The following is a 15,266-nucleotide window of genomic DNA, read 5'->3' as shown; positions in this document are numbered from 1 at the left end:
TAATTTTTTTGCTTTTTACTGCTCCCCCCCCCCCCCCCCCCCCCCCCCCCCACACACACACACACACACACACACAGGACCAAAAAGATGTTTCAGGATTATATTTTGGAAAATTCTGTGACCAGTGATGGGCCTCCCGTTTGTTATCAGTTAAGACTAAATGTGAGCAATCTTGATGGAGACAAGGAAGAAGTGTCCAAGCTTAGAAGATGTACTCTTGGTAAAAAAGATCCAAGCAAGCCAAATAAAACTATCTTGCTTGTTGGAGAGACAGGATCAGGAAAATCTACATTAATCAACACTATTCTAAACTATGCAATGGGTGTGAAAAATGGTGACAACCACTGGTATAAGATTGTAGACGACACCAAGAAAGACATGAAATCAGGAAGTGTGACGTCAAAGGTGTCAGTTTATGAGATCTTTGGTTTTGAAGGTAAAACGCTCTCATATTCTTTGACCATCATCGATACTCCTGGATTTGGAGACACCAAAGCTCTTGAATATGATGCTGTTATTACTCAGAAATTACACGACTTGTTTCGATCAGAAGATGGAGTTCATGAAGTTCATGCAGTGGGTCTGGTGATGAAGGCAACTGAGAATAGACTGAGTGACAGACTGAGATATGTCTTTAATTCAGTTGTGTCACTGTTTGGAAAAGACCTGGAGGAAAAGATTGTTGCCTTCATCACACATTCAGATGGAATGCCACCAACTAATGCCCTTAAAGCTCTTAAAGATGGAAACATTAAATGTGCCAAAAAGGCAAATAATCAGCCTGTTTACTTTGTGTTCAATAACTGCCTGAGCACACAAATAACAGATGAAACTGAGTTTGCATTAGAACAAGCATGGGCACTAACAATGAGAGGAATGAGTCTTTTCACAGCTTTCCTGGAAAAAACGACACCTCAGAAGCTGGAGACAACTGTGAAAGTCCTAAATGAGCGGATCAGACTTGCAGCCTGCATTAACAATCTAATTGACAGAACTGAGATGATTAAACTAAAGCAGATAGAGATCAAACAGACTCAGGAAGGTCTAGAGAAACACAAGGAAAAACTGAAAACAGGTGAGTGCTTCACCATAGAAGTTGATGAGCACTACAAGGCCAAGGAAGAGATTGATGGAGGTATGTGGTTGTTTTGGTATGGTGGAGCCGTCTGCTGTGAAGAGTGTAAAGAGACCTGTCACTATCCTGGGTGTACACTGGCCTGGAAACCTGCACACTGTGAGGTCATGAAAGGAGGCAAGTGTACTGTTTGTACCAACAACTGTCCTGCATCAAAACACGTGAAAGGCCAGTGGCGGTATGTCAACAAGACAGTAAAAGTAAAAAAAAACATTGAGGCGTTGAAAAAGAAGTATGAAGCAGATCAAGAGCAGTGTGAGAACCTTCTTTCAAAACTTGAAAATGGGAAAGAAAATCTTGAAAAAGCCCAAACTACCTGTTTGGATCAGGCTTACCAACATGTTGTCACTCTAGAGCAGATCTCTCTGAATGCTGATTCAGTGTTCACTTATGTCCACTTGGACTTCCTCATTGAAGAGATGACTGAGAAAAAAGACACAGAGAAGGTCAAGAAACTGGTGGAGATGCGCAACAGAGTGGATGAAGGAATTATGGCAGGACTTCGGTACAGGTTTGGACATTATGGTGACAAATTTAAGGGGCTGTTTAGTGGTTTGAAAAGTTTAAATTTAGAAATTTGAGGTGAAAAAAATTACCTTAATAACATAAAGATGTAAGATGTAACATTGTTAGGCATTTTTTTCTCCACTTGTAATTATTTGTGATGTACAGTGGCCTGCATATGTACCCAGTTAATTATATCTACGTTTAACTTTTAAATGATTGTTGTCTTTTGTCTTTTTCTATTTTACTTTAGTATTAATTCATCAAGTCATTATCTGATACCAATTTGTTTTCTTTTTTTTCAATTCTAAGTTTTGGTTTAGCCTTTTTTTATAAACAGCAGCACACAATTGAAATTGTAATTATTATTTATTTTTCTTTATTTTAGACAAAAATGATAATTTTGCTGAGAAAAGGGGAAAAATAGTGAAACAATCATCAGTGATTAAAACATAAATGTTCCATTGTTTTTAGAAACAAGAGGAGTATCTTGTCTCACTTACAATAAGTTCAGTTAAAGCCATTATGATAACATTTTATGTGTAATGTCTGCTTCTCAACTTTTGTCACATTGGAATCTCAATAATGGATTGGGCAAATTAGTTTTTCTGGTACACATTTAAGATAATGAACCATGTTGGACATTATGGACAATTTATGTTGTACTTTGTGATTTTGTGTCTGTGAAGAGTGCTATATAAATTTAAAAATAAATAAATAATTGAAATACATGGAGTATATCCTGTTATATAACTTTAATAGTCTACTAAATGTGGATGCAGTTTCCTTTTAATCTTGAATTGTCTATAATAAAGTCTCAGATACATTAACCCATTTTATTAATAGTTGACTATTGTTTTAAAGCGCAGTAAAAAAATATGAACCATAGTTCAATTTTTCCAATTAAATTACATTTTACTTAAATAGTTTGTTAAGAGATATATTCTAAAACACTTCTTTAGCAGAGAATCAGAAAGGGGAAACACACAGATTTTCTTGTTAGCAAGGGCAGCCTCCAGAGCTCACACACCAAGAGTGAGGCTCCAAGATTCGCAAATGAGAGACTGCCCCGGTCTTTATTTATACTTCAGTGGGTGCTTGTTCCTTACATTGGAATGTGGAGGTGTACGTGTGCGCGCGCGTGTGTGTGTGTGTGTGTGTGTGTGTGTGTGTGTGTGTGTGTGTGTGTGTGTGTGTGTGTGTGTGTGTCAGAGTGTGATCCCATAAACGACTTCCCTTAACCTGCTGGTCTGGAAGTCCAACAGTTCATCTATATGTAAAAAAGGCACTTAGACTAAAACTGACATAACTACGTTAATCCTACCGTAAAACAATAAGACAAGGTACGACCTTTCCCCATGCTCCTAGGATGTGGGGGTGAACGCCAGAACACCCTGGAATGTTACAGACCTCCTAGGAAGAGACATTCTTTCAATATGCCACCAACTATATACTTCTAAACGCAAATGATTACATGCAGTATTCTACCATATGCAAACTTATATAATTAAAAAACTATACTGACTACTAAGTACAGTTTTCCATTGACATAGTTCCAAATCACCACAACAGTTGCCTTAGGACCCTTTATATTGTACGCTATTACAAAGAAAATGGAGAAAACCTCAACAATCATATGACAGTGATTTGGAAACAGCGGGAAGAAAAAAACAGAAATAGAAAAATATATCTATATCAATATTTTATAAAAAAGACTGATTCTGTCATAGTTATAGAATCCTCAAACAAATTTATAAGGTATTAATATGCAAGACTGTCAAGAGGTGTATTCTAAAACACTTCTTGAGCTGAGCAAAGTTCAAAGTTAGCATATAAATGTCCCAGGAAGCCATTTCTGCTGATTTTTAAAAGATGTGGTCTAATACAAACTACTCTATTAGTCTGTTCCCTAAAATGATAATTTTAATGATAAAAAAAAGAATAATCAAAATAAAATAAGGTAATGTTTCTCCTTGTGATTGTTGACAAACAAGACTCATAATAATCGGGGCTCTAACAAACCATCAAATATCAGTAGATGTTTTCTCTACCTTAGCAGCTACTTATAGGTCATTTTCCATAATTGTAGATTATGGAAAATGATTGTGTAGATTAAGATTACACAATAAAACTTTGCTTTATCTGAAGTGTTTACAGCTTTGGTGTTTGGTTTTTAATTTTTTCACCTGAGTAAATTCAGTCCAACATCACATCCTTAAGCTTTCTTTGCTGGTGTTTCCGGCTTTGAAAATTGTAATGTTTTTCAACTTTTCTGTTAGTAAATTTTGATCATGTGCAAGATATCAGTGCCGTATGTTGGGGGCTGAAAACAATAAAACAATAGATGCACATATTACTAATATGGCAATAGATATATTAATACTTGACTACTATAATTTTTCTCCACAGTTTAGAACATGGTGGAAGTCACCGGAACAAACCAGGGTTCAAGAAATGTGAGTATCTGTGTAAATCTGAAGTGCTGAATGTTGTAATGTCTAAATCTTACGGTTTGTTCTTTAGGAGTCATTGACAGTGTTACACAAGGTATTTATTTGTTGAACAGATTCTACAGGTTAACTGTCACATACAGATTTTTGTTTTTGTGCTTCTAGAGAACAGCTCCCTCAGTCTCTGACTTATTTCCCTGGAGCCATGTACTTAGTGCTGCCAACAGTGGACATAAACTGTATTTACTGATTCTATAAGTGTTTTCTTACCTCCAGATGCCTGTGAGCTCAGTCTGAACTCCAACACAGCTCACAAGAACCTTCTCTCTGAAGGGAACAGAAAGGTGACCTGGGTGGAGGAGGAGCAGCCATATCCTGATCATACAGAGAGGTTTGATGGCTGTCAGCAGGTTCTGTGTAAACAGGGACTAAAAGGACGCTGTTACTTTGAGTTGGAGGTGTCAGAGCCCTTCTGTGTTGGGTTAACATACAGAAACATTGGCAGGAAAGGGGATGTTGATGATTGCAAGCTGGGACACAATGACAAGTCGTGGTGTCTGATTTCTGCTGATGAGGGTTTTTTTGTTCAGCACAACAAAGAGAAGGTCTGTGTATCTTCTCAGGCCTTGCGCTCCAGTCGTGTCGGGGTGTATCTGGATTCGGAGGCCAAAAGTTTGTCCTTTTACAGAGTTTCCTCTGACAGTATCATCCGCCTTCACACCTTCAAAACAACCTTCACTGATGTTCTCTACCCTGCTGTTGCTCTCCACGCACATTCATCTGTATTGTTTTGTCAGCTAACATAGAAACATCTCTCACTGCAGGCAGGTTAACAGCCAAACGAGTAGATTTTCACAGAAATAGGAGCAATTACTATCTATGACTAAACCTTAGTTAGTGAGTCCGATCTAAACATTGCTCCCAGTAATCATTTCTTTTCAACAGGAGAAAAGTAGATAGAGAAAGACCTGAAATCTAGAGGCAAATAAAGAGGACCATACCAGCTTAATGTAGGCCTGCTGAACCAGAACATGGAGCCTAAAGCCGAATTTAAACCACCAAAACTATTCTGTATTTAAATAACCACTTTCAGAAACAGAAGCCCAAAACTTTCTTTTTAAAACTAAAGTCCATTTTCCCCACACACCCACATAATTAAGCTAATTAATTATTTGATACTTAATTTCTAGGTGAAACCTACACATTAGCAGGATCACTGTTTGCTTTTATATTTATATGCTGATGTATCTGGTCTGTACCTTTTCCCAGGAACCAACAAACTCTGAGTTTAAAAATAAACTCTGAGTTCCCTTTTCCACAACAACCGATCCAAGTTCAATCAACTCTGAGTATGTTCAGTCTGTTTTAAGTATGTAAAGAAAGAAAGCCTTCTCATGCTACAACTCACCATGGCAACGAGTAATAAACAAGGTCAGTGCTGAAGATGATGGTTATCTATAAAAACAAGAGAAGAAAAGAGTCATTTTAATCAACCTGATCCCCTTTATGCCATTTTTATGAACAGATTTTACTATAGTTTACAGCCATTTTACCATTTGAATAATTATTCAGTACAAAAAAACATGTATGTAGTAATGGAATGTAATAATCTCACTTTCATTATTTCTGCCATTACTGAATATAAATGCTTAATATTTAATATTTCTGAGTTTACATTTTTAATATTTCAGGAAAGCTGTGCAAGGATGCAGCATTTTAAATATAGATCTCAGTTCATGCTGGAAAAATTAGGCCATTGTGAATGAAAAATTATTGGAAGGAAACTGATAGTCTGACTGCATTGTTGTTCACAGAGTCACAGAATTAGAAAGATGAAGACTAGAGACTTTTATTCTGAGCTGATAATAAATCGTTACATATAACATTGTAAAATATGTTATATGTAAGTGATGTTAGGTATACAGAGGAAAAGTAATGTGCAGTGATATCAGTGTTTGTAAAAATGTAAACTTATCAAAATGAAGGAATGAATGAGAGTTTCAGTCAGTTGGTTTGGGCGCAACGTGAGGAATGGGGAGAGAAAACCTGCCAACAAGCAGGTGTAGGATTTTGGTGTTGGAGCTCAGCTCCTTTTACTGAAATGCAGTGCTTTGCGCTAATCCTTGTACTTCAATAACACATAATATGCATAATAGCACAAACAAACCTTATTCTGTCTTTTACTTCATTATTGTTAACAATAACATTTATTTGGCTATTTTAATGTGTACACCTTTAATGGGAATTGTAAGCTAAGACTTTTATATGGTTTTGTTGGGGGAGGGGGGGGGGGTGTTAAAGAAACTGGTCAGCAGTTTTTGTTGGGAACACACAACACCAGAAAATGTGTGTTAAGACTTTACACTGATAAAAATGATAGTAAAGTAAAAACAAGTAACACCTTGTTGAACTGGGGAAAACGGGAGGGCGGTCTAATGGGAAGTGTTTCTTAGAACAGCCCTGTAAAAATAGACACATTATATGAGTGAATAGGTTTAGCTTAGCACATTAACAAAAGCTATTAGAAGTTGATGCTGACTGAGTAATTATTGTCTATTATTATCCAATTAAACAAAAGTAAACAACAGTTGGAAGTAAAACCAAGTCAACAAACTTGAAATATAAGGCTCAAACCAAAAGTTATAAAAATGGCAGCAGCAAAATAAATCCAGGAGGTGTTTTCTGTGGTTGATTATGAATATCTCTCCAAAAAGCTTCTCCTAAAATAAAAATTTTAACCATTAAATACCAAGGTGTTCTTATCCAATGACCCATGCTGCTGAAATGATTATTCATGAATTCATCCTTTGCTTTGTCCACCAACAGTATTTTGTGTGATTTCTGTGTTTGTAACTATTTTAGAAGTTCACTTTAAAGTTTGTTGTTGCATTTTGCTGTTTAGAGATGCACTGTTTTCCACTGCGTGTGTTACATCATTAACTATGTTTAACTGTATAACGTCTATATGCACGTCAGCAAAAACAAGAAATGTCTCCTAAGCACTTTTTATCTACTTCAGCAGTGTTTGAAATTTGCATCTTGTGGTCAAAAATAAATCCTTTCGTAATGAGATGTGATATATTAACAGCAAATAAGATCCAGGTTTCAGCACTTTTAAAACAGCATGTGAGTGCGGATTTGATAGTTCAAGCTACTCTCTCAGCCTGAAGTAAAAGTGGAACAAGCAGCGAGGTGACGTACTCTTTATGAGGAAGGAACACTTTGGCAGCATTCTGTTGCAATGGATTACTCCGACCACTCAGGCCTGCAGAAAAAATAAATTATTATAAAAAGAGATTATTGACAAAGCAGTGAAAGGTAAAATTTCATAAAGTTAATGAGGACTTCTCCAAATGTGAACACACTATCCTTTCCCCCACCCACATCAATTATATTTGTATGTTTTATGATCTGCTTGCTGTGAGCTTCTGCTGCTCTGTGTAGATTCAGCTGAGATCGGTTTAGGAGAGAAAAGCCACATGATATGAAATGAAAGTGTCTCTTTCTTTGTTATTATTAAAAGTATGTAAAATAAATATTTTTCCACATTACCTGCTGTATTTTTTTACTGTGTGCATTTCTTGTAGCAGTTAAAAATAAGTCATTAGATTCCTAAAACGTGTCTTGATAAGAAGTGAGTTTATCCTGTATCCACTAAAAAGCTGCATTCATTACTTTCTGTGTCAGCTTTAATTATATGAGAAAGAGAAAAAAGGAAAAAAAAAAGCTTTAATTATATGAAAAAACAGTAATTACACAGAAGAGTTACATATCTGGCTTTAAGATATTCTTTTTTAATTACACTGCAAATTTCAAAGTTTTATTTATGCCTGACAGAGTGACATTTTCAGTTTATGTCATCACTGCACCATCTTGTGTTACAAGTTGGTATTACACAAAACGGACTCCAGCGTGCCACTAGTTTAGCTTCAGTTCTTTCAACACAGAATAGATGTTTTGGTTAATTCCATACACTGTGCTGAACGTTATTTAATTCAATTTAAACACAAGGAATTACAGCAAGTATCTTTAGAAAATTACTTGTGCTACAAAGAAATTTTCTTAGGGTGGCAAAGAAATCAAATGGGGTGGCAAAATCAAAGCCTTTTTTTTTCCCAAACACACATGCAGGTGGTTACATGTGGTTAAAATGATTCAAATGCAGTAAGTATACATGTTTTTCATGTAAATATAGTCTATAACTTAATTATTGGCTGTAGCCCACATACTTAAACACTTTAGTTACATAAAACATATGAGTTTTGATGTTATGTACTGTATAGCCTGTATAATAAATAAATATGTAGCCTAATAAGTATAAAATCCAGAAAGCTACACAACATGGGGCGGTTCGTTTACAAACACAAGTCTAACAATCACATTGTTACAGCTTAAATTACACAAAATGTCAGAAATCTGCACTGTCATGAACAAAAGATTTAAACCTAATTTTTCATGTTTTGTTGGATTAACCCACTGAGGTCTGAAATACAACCGGCCACTTTTGACTCCTTTTGAGTTTACGTTTTCACCCAGGGGCGATTTTAGCCCATTTTTGGGGGTAAAAAAAATGGGCTAAATTATACTTCAGCACCCCCAAAAATGAATCAAAGCACCCCCAAAGATTTCTTACTTTTTTTTGACAATATTTGCTGTTTGTGTTACACACTGCTAAAAATATTAAAAGCATACGGTACTTTGTTGAGATGTAATATTTTAACAACAAAAGTATAGATACCCTTCCCCCCCCCCCCCCCCCCAAAAAAAAAAATGGTTTGTTCCAGCTCGCCTCTTACCAACTCTCTAGCGCCCTTTCTGCTAGAGCGATGGTGGCTGAGACACAGCGGAGCGGAGGTGTAAGTGCCTGGCTTAAAACAGGGAGAGAGGAAAGAGGAGAACGTGCGGAGAAAGTACAAGGTCAGGGAGAACCAGGTAAGAAAACAGGGAACAGTGACAGGCAAAACAAAAACTGTTAAACTGACGAAGAGGAAAAACCTGATTTTACTCACAATCTGGAAGTTGTGTTCTCCCTATATTAAAGCTGCTGTACAGAATCTGCAAAACAAGCTGGGTTGAAACATTTTTGACCCTCTTTAACAACATTCCAACATAACATTATAATGGATCAGGGAGATTAAAATTAATGATATATTTTTATGTGGTTCAGCCACAACTCTACTGAAACCTCAGCCAGTAATAGGTAGGACAACATTTGGACCGTCCAGTTGTCTGTATGACTGCCGCAGTACGTACATCACATATGCACACTATCAGAAAGTGCCAAACAGCCCTGGTGGAGTGAGGAGCTGTAAAGAGAAGCAGAGTGCTCTGTTTATATTCTAAAAATGTTTTAAGCTTGTTCCAAAGATTCTGTACTGCAGCTTTAAATGTTTTCCAAAAGCACACACACACTTATCAGTGTTTCTCAAACTTTTTACAGTGTGTACCACCTGATAAAATGTCAAGCTCTCCAAGTACCACTATGAAAGTATGAAACTCATAAATCTTACAACACAAAATTAGTCTTATTAGATTAGTAAAATTAGTGTCTGCAGTAAAGATTTTTATTTGTAATAATTTATTCTTTTTTGGGAGTGTTTTTTTTCATGTATCTGTATTATATTATACACACACATTAAAAGTGAATCTCTGTTTACTCAGTTTACTTTTTTACTCACTATGAGCATCATTCATTATTCTCCTCCAGTAATTTAGGCTAGAATATGTATTTTTTTATTCCAATCCATGTTTTGCAGCATTTAAATAACCTTGATCAGATTTGATGGTTTTGTTTCAAACTTTTCAAAAAGTGTTTTGTTTTTCTTTCACAAATGTGGGGATTAAATTGTGTTAAAATGTACAAAACAGTGATGTCATGTTTTGTGACGAGGACCCAAGCACAGAGAGACTTGATGAATTTAAGAATCTTATGATTTAATAAAGAAATTTGTAGACTTGCACAGAGATGGTAATATTATGATGACTGATAGCGGAGACAAGGACAACAGAGGATGAGGACAGGGAGGAACAGGGGTTTAAATGCACCAAGGAGACAGTCAGAGGGAACTCGGGACAACTGGAGACATTTAAGGATGCAGGGACTGACAGAGACGGGGAAGACGTCTCATTATGACGAGTAAAGTTTATCATACCTGGCTGGGCAGCTCTCTGCTCAGCACCCCCAAAGCTCTGATCCTAGAATCGCCCCTGGTCTGTGCTTAATATTTGACTGTTTAACAGGAAGATGGGAAAGAAACATCGGTTAAATTGATCAAAAATACACCACAAAGAGGTTACTGCAGAGACCAGAGAATTCAAAATCGAGCTAATTGCTTGTTTTGACACACATTTTGTTTACTTGACTTTTAAAAAGTAATTTTAAAACTTTAAAAAACAGCAACTTAATGTTGTGCATGTACATGAGCAGTATGTTTGCGTTTCTCATCATCAACAAAAATTATCTGTGCTTACCGCTGTTGAGGTTATTACTCAAGAAAGGTGATATATTACACAGAACATCTTTCTTAGAAGTAATGCAGTAGTTTACTAAAAATTAATTTGTTACATTATTCATTATGTTACTTTCATGTTACTCTGAAAAATGACCTGAAACAAATTCTCTCATAATTACTTTTTAACAATATAAACCTAAAGGCTTCAGCCCCACATCCATCGCTGGTCCTTATAGAGAACAAAATGGTAAATGGCCTGTATTTGTATAGCGCTTTTTACTAGTCCCCCCTAGGGACCCCAAAGCACTTTACACACCCAGTCATCCACCCATTCACACACACTGGTGGAGGCAAGCTACAGTTGTAACCACAGCTGCCCTGGGGAAGACTGACAGAAGCGAGGCTGCCATATCGCACCATCGCCCCTTCTGGCCAACACCAGTAGGCGGTAGGTGAAGTGTCTTGCCCAAGACCTCCCACAACAACATGACTGTGAGGAAGAGGGGGGTCTGGATGAGCAGCAGGTCTGTAACCAGGAGAGGAACTCCAGTCTGGACCAGGAGGACCCAGAGCCTCCACAGATTAAAGAGGAACAGGAGGAGCTCTGCAGCAGTCAGGAGGGAGAGCAGCTTGTACTGAAGCAGGAGACTGAAGGCATTATCGTCTGGACTGATGAAGAGCAGCTCAGACTGATGGAGACCATCCGGAAACCTGTGATAAAGTTACACAGAATAGGTATGTAAAACTGTGATTTTTTTTAAATTTATTAAATAACAGTGATTATGTCTCATGGGCAGCACAGTGGTTAGTACTGTTGCCCCACAGCAACAAGGTCCTGAGTTTGACCTGAAGTGACCTGTCCAAGATGAACCCTGCCTCTCCCTGTGGTAGCTAGGATTGGCTTCAGCACCCTCACTATACCATAAGGACATAGTAAATGGTAAATGGCCTGTATTTGTATAGCGCTTTACTTAGTCCCTAAGGACGCCAAAGCGCTTTACATATCCAGTCATCCACCCATTCACACACTGGTGATGGCAAGCTACATTGTAGTCACAGCCGCCCTGGGGCGCACTGACAGAGGCGAGGCTGCCGGACACTGGCGCCACTGGGCCCTCTGACCACCACCAGTAGGCAACGGGTGAATGTCTTACCCAAGGACACAACGACCGAGACTGTCCAAGCCGGGGCTCGAACCGGCAACCTTCCGATTACAAGGCGAACTCCCAACTCTTGAGCAACGATCACCCCACAAAAGACATCCTTCCCAGTGTTTCTGTGTTGACTGAATGCTTAACCTCAACAGCTAATAATAAACTCAGATGTTGAAAGTTTAACAGTGTACGAGCTCTGATTGGCTTCCATATGTGCACAGTTTATAGCAGGTGTCGTGCAAGTTAGTGACATTTTACTCAACCAGATGGAGTTAATGAACTGCTGAAGGTTGCTACAACTGAAGTTGAAGTTAAAGGACTAAATAAAGCGCTATACAAATACAGGCCATTTACCATTTAAAATTGCAGAATGAGAGACTTGAAGAGTCAGCTAATTATAGTTATTACAGGGTTTTGGGTTCTTTTACATTCCTGATTTTTGAGATTATAGAAACCACACATTAGGTAAGGAACATAGATGCACCTTTGATTTGTCATTAGCTTCAGTTTACTTCAGTTAATTCAGTCATGTACAGGGAGAAAAAGCAGAACTAAGTAACACACACACACCCATCAAGTTAGCTCAGAATGAGTTATTTTTATTGAATCTATGTGTGACGTGTAAAGGACCAAAATAACACCTATATGATACACATTTTTGGTTTCTAATGCTAGAGATTTGCAACTGGCTTTGGGCTGTGCATGTCCTTTGGGCTCAAAGTGTGGTCATAAATATTTTGTAGATTTGTGTGCGTAAAAAAGCATTTTGAGCCCATACATGTCTCTCTCTTCCAGAAGATGATTGAATAAATAATTATAAATGTTTTGACCAACTGAGTCGTGTTCTCTCTATTCAGTGAAAGAATGACAAGAACCAGATTTAATACTTACTTATCGAGTTCCTATAATCCAACCAATTCCAGATACCAGCCACAAAAGGCTCCAGTGAACACTTCATGATGACTCGGCTAAAAGCCTGAAGGGGAAAAAAGATTCTTTTGAAAATATAAAATATGTTTAAATAACTTCTCTTGCCACTTTATCATCACCCTCTTTATTGCCTTAGGGTTTAACCATCGTCATTATCGATAAACTTGCATCTGTCCATTACCAGACATTTAATTATCTACTTTCAAGATGCACCAATTTTTCTTTTCAGTGTCTTTATCCTGATCAACACATAATATGTGTTAAAAGAGAAATATTATAAATAAAATAAATATTATATTATTATATTATAAATATGTTTTTTAATATTTGTAATTTTATTTTTATTTTTTTAAATTTTTTTTTCTTTGTTACAAAAACTGATTATGAAGTAAGTTTTCACTAATTCATCTAAACAAGGTATTTTGTAGACAGATAAGTAGCTGTGGCAGTTTGTCCTGAAACAACAAATAAAATTTCAACTTTTTTCTCAAAATGATCAAAAGTATATATTTTTAATGTGACTCTAACGATCCAGTCCAATCAGCAACAGATCCGATAGACAAAAAAGGCGCATAAAAGAGCATAGAAACGAAAGTGAAAAAAAGAAATGCAACAACAACAACAATAGCAAGCCCTACACGCTCACACACACACACACACACACACACACACACACACAGAGGGTTTCCAGTTTGTGCCATTCTTTAGTGCAGCAGCGAGTCAGGAAACCTTCACAATAACTGATTGAGTTATAAGAAAGACTTCAAAACTCTTATAGCGTGAAAGTAAGTCACCGCCTATCTTCCTGCTTTATGTCGACTTTTGTCGGGCAGAGCGATGCGTGTGTTTTTAATCAGCCGACATCTTGTTTTACTGCAGTAACTGCGCACATAAGAAGGATCATCGCAGCAGCAGATTTCACAGTTTACGGCGACTCAGCGTAAACGAATTCAAACTGATTCTTTTTATAATTTACTATTTAGGAGCGACCATATGTCCACGTTTAACTCTGTAAACACTCCAGTAACGTTATAAAACCGAGTCAAATTCGCATTGTTATTCTTTTACTTCCATTTTCCATTGACTTGCTTCATAGTATGATTGAAATAGATACTCTAACTTGTTTTTTAATACCTGCTTCACCTTCACGCTGTCATTGATCATCCATGTAAACAAAAGACCTTAACGGAGAGTTTCTGCATCTACATCCAGGGGAAATTTAGTGGCAAACACGCTCACCAATTTAGTTTTCACAGTCTGATTGTACTCACAGCTCCAGTGCCGATAATAGATACAGGTCCAGGGGCGCACCACTTCACTTTACTCACCCACTGCTGCTGGTGATTTACTAGTAATCTAGATAATCTTAAATCTTACCTGACAGTGCAGTGATTACCAAAAAATATTAGGTCTGTAAATAAAGAGTAACTTTATTGAATATTAACAAAGTATATTTAGGGTCTAGGAGGGGAAATAATGATGAGATCTTGCTGCCACCTACAGGCTGCCAGCTGTCACTGCAGCTCATCTCAGTTCAGGTTCAGGAAGAAGGATCTTTAACACTGGAATTGCCAATAAACTGTATGAAGTCTGTACAGCTGGATTTTTATCATTTACAAACTATTCTCTGTTTTTTTCATTTAGTTGTGTTTCAGCTGCAGAAATGTCTGAGACAAGAAAGAGAAACCAAGCTGACTCCGCCCCTTCACTGTCCAAACAGCCAGTCAGCTCCCGCAGTGGGCTGCTAGTCAGGTATGTCCGATCATAAATGAATAAACTCTACATTGGAAAACGGTTTTTAGTGCAGTGTGGTTACAGTTTATCATCTACACAGAGCTCTCTTTGTTTAATACTTACAGATAGGTGACATATTAAAGGAAAAAAGTGGCTATGTTATGCTGGCAGGATTTGAACCCCCTTAGAGGGAAGAGTCTATAAATCATTCATAGAATAGAATAGAATAGAACACAATGCCTTTTTTGTCACTATACAGTTGTATAATGAGATACAGAGCATCTCCTACTCAGTGTAAACATGCTGGGGGGGGGGGGGGGGGGGGGGTTACAGTTCTGCAGCGCTATGTACATATGGACAGTATTAACATAGGGAAAAAATATATATATATATATATATATATATATATATATATATATATATAAAATGTACAATATACAAGACGTAAGTAATATGTAATAAATAGTGTTATGTATATACAGTTGTGTATTGCACATGGAATTGGTATTGCACAGTGGTGGTCCATAGAGGAAGTGGGAAGTGGGGGGCTGTGTTATCTGTGCATGTGTGAGTTCAGGGTGGTTATCGCTTTGGGGAAGAAACTGTTTTTGAGTCTGTGGGTTTTTGTGTTGATGCACCTGTAGCGCTTCCCTGAGGGAAGCAGGCTGAACATGTTGAAGCCAGGGTGGGAGCTGTCCTTGATAATGTTTGCTGCTCTGCTGAGGCAGCGGGAGGAATAAATATCCATCAGGGAGGGGAGAGGGCAGCCGATGATCTTTTGTGCTGTCTTGACCACACTCTAAAGCCTCACTCTATCTGCTTTGGTGCAGCTGCCGTACCATACTGTGATGCAGTAGTTTAGCAGGCTCTCAATGGACGAGCGGTAGAAGGTCAGCAGCAGGTTGGA

General features: G+C 37.5%; 1 protein-coding gene and 2 long non-coding RNA genes across 3 annotated transcripts in view; 1 reads left to right on the top strand and 2 right to left on the bottom strand.

The window, feature by feature from the left end:
- The window catches only part of LOC308401828, a 226,244-nt gene that overhangs the window by 157,547 nt on the left and 53,431 nt on the right, over positions 1-15,266 (bottom strand). The window lies entirely within an intron of this gene.
- Positions 10,050-13,885, bottom strand: LOC308401901. The gene is made up of 3 exons (XR_013972646.1): positions 13,760-13,885; positions 12,587-12,671; positions 10,050-11,252 (listed from the first exon to the last, which is right to left on the bottom strand). It is a non-coding gene; the product is annotated as an uncharacterized lncRNA (long non-coding RNA).
- LOC308400696 (NLR family CARD domain-containing protein 3-like) overlaps positions 13,302-15,266 on the top strand; it is a 40,686-nt gene continuing 38,721 nt past the window's right edge. The window contains exons 1-2 of the mRNA XM_080888552.1: positions 13,302-13,410; positions 14,270-14,377. Of these exons, the coding sequence (XP_080744678.1) occupies positions 14,289-14,377 (89 nt within the window). The 5' untranslated portion in view covers positions 13,302-13,410; positions 14,270-14,288. The remainder of the gene's footprint in view (positions 13,411-14,269; positions 14,378-15,266) is intronic.

This window comes from Rhamphochromis sp. 'chilingali' (genome assembly GCF_963969265.1).
Source record: "Rhamphochromis sp. 'chilingali' genome assembly, chromosome: 1".
Taxonomy (NCBI): domain Eukaryota; kingdom Metazoa; phylum Chordata; class Actinopteri; order Cichliformes; family Cichlidae; genus Rhamphochromis; species Rhamphochromis sp. 'chilingali'.
This window is presented reverse-complemented; position numbering and strand designations above follow the sequence as displayed.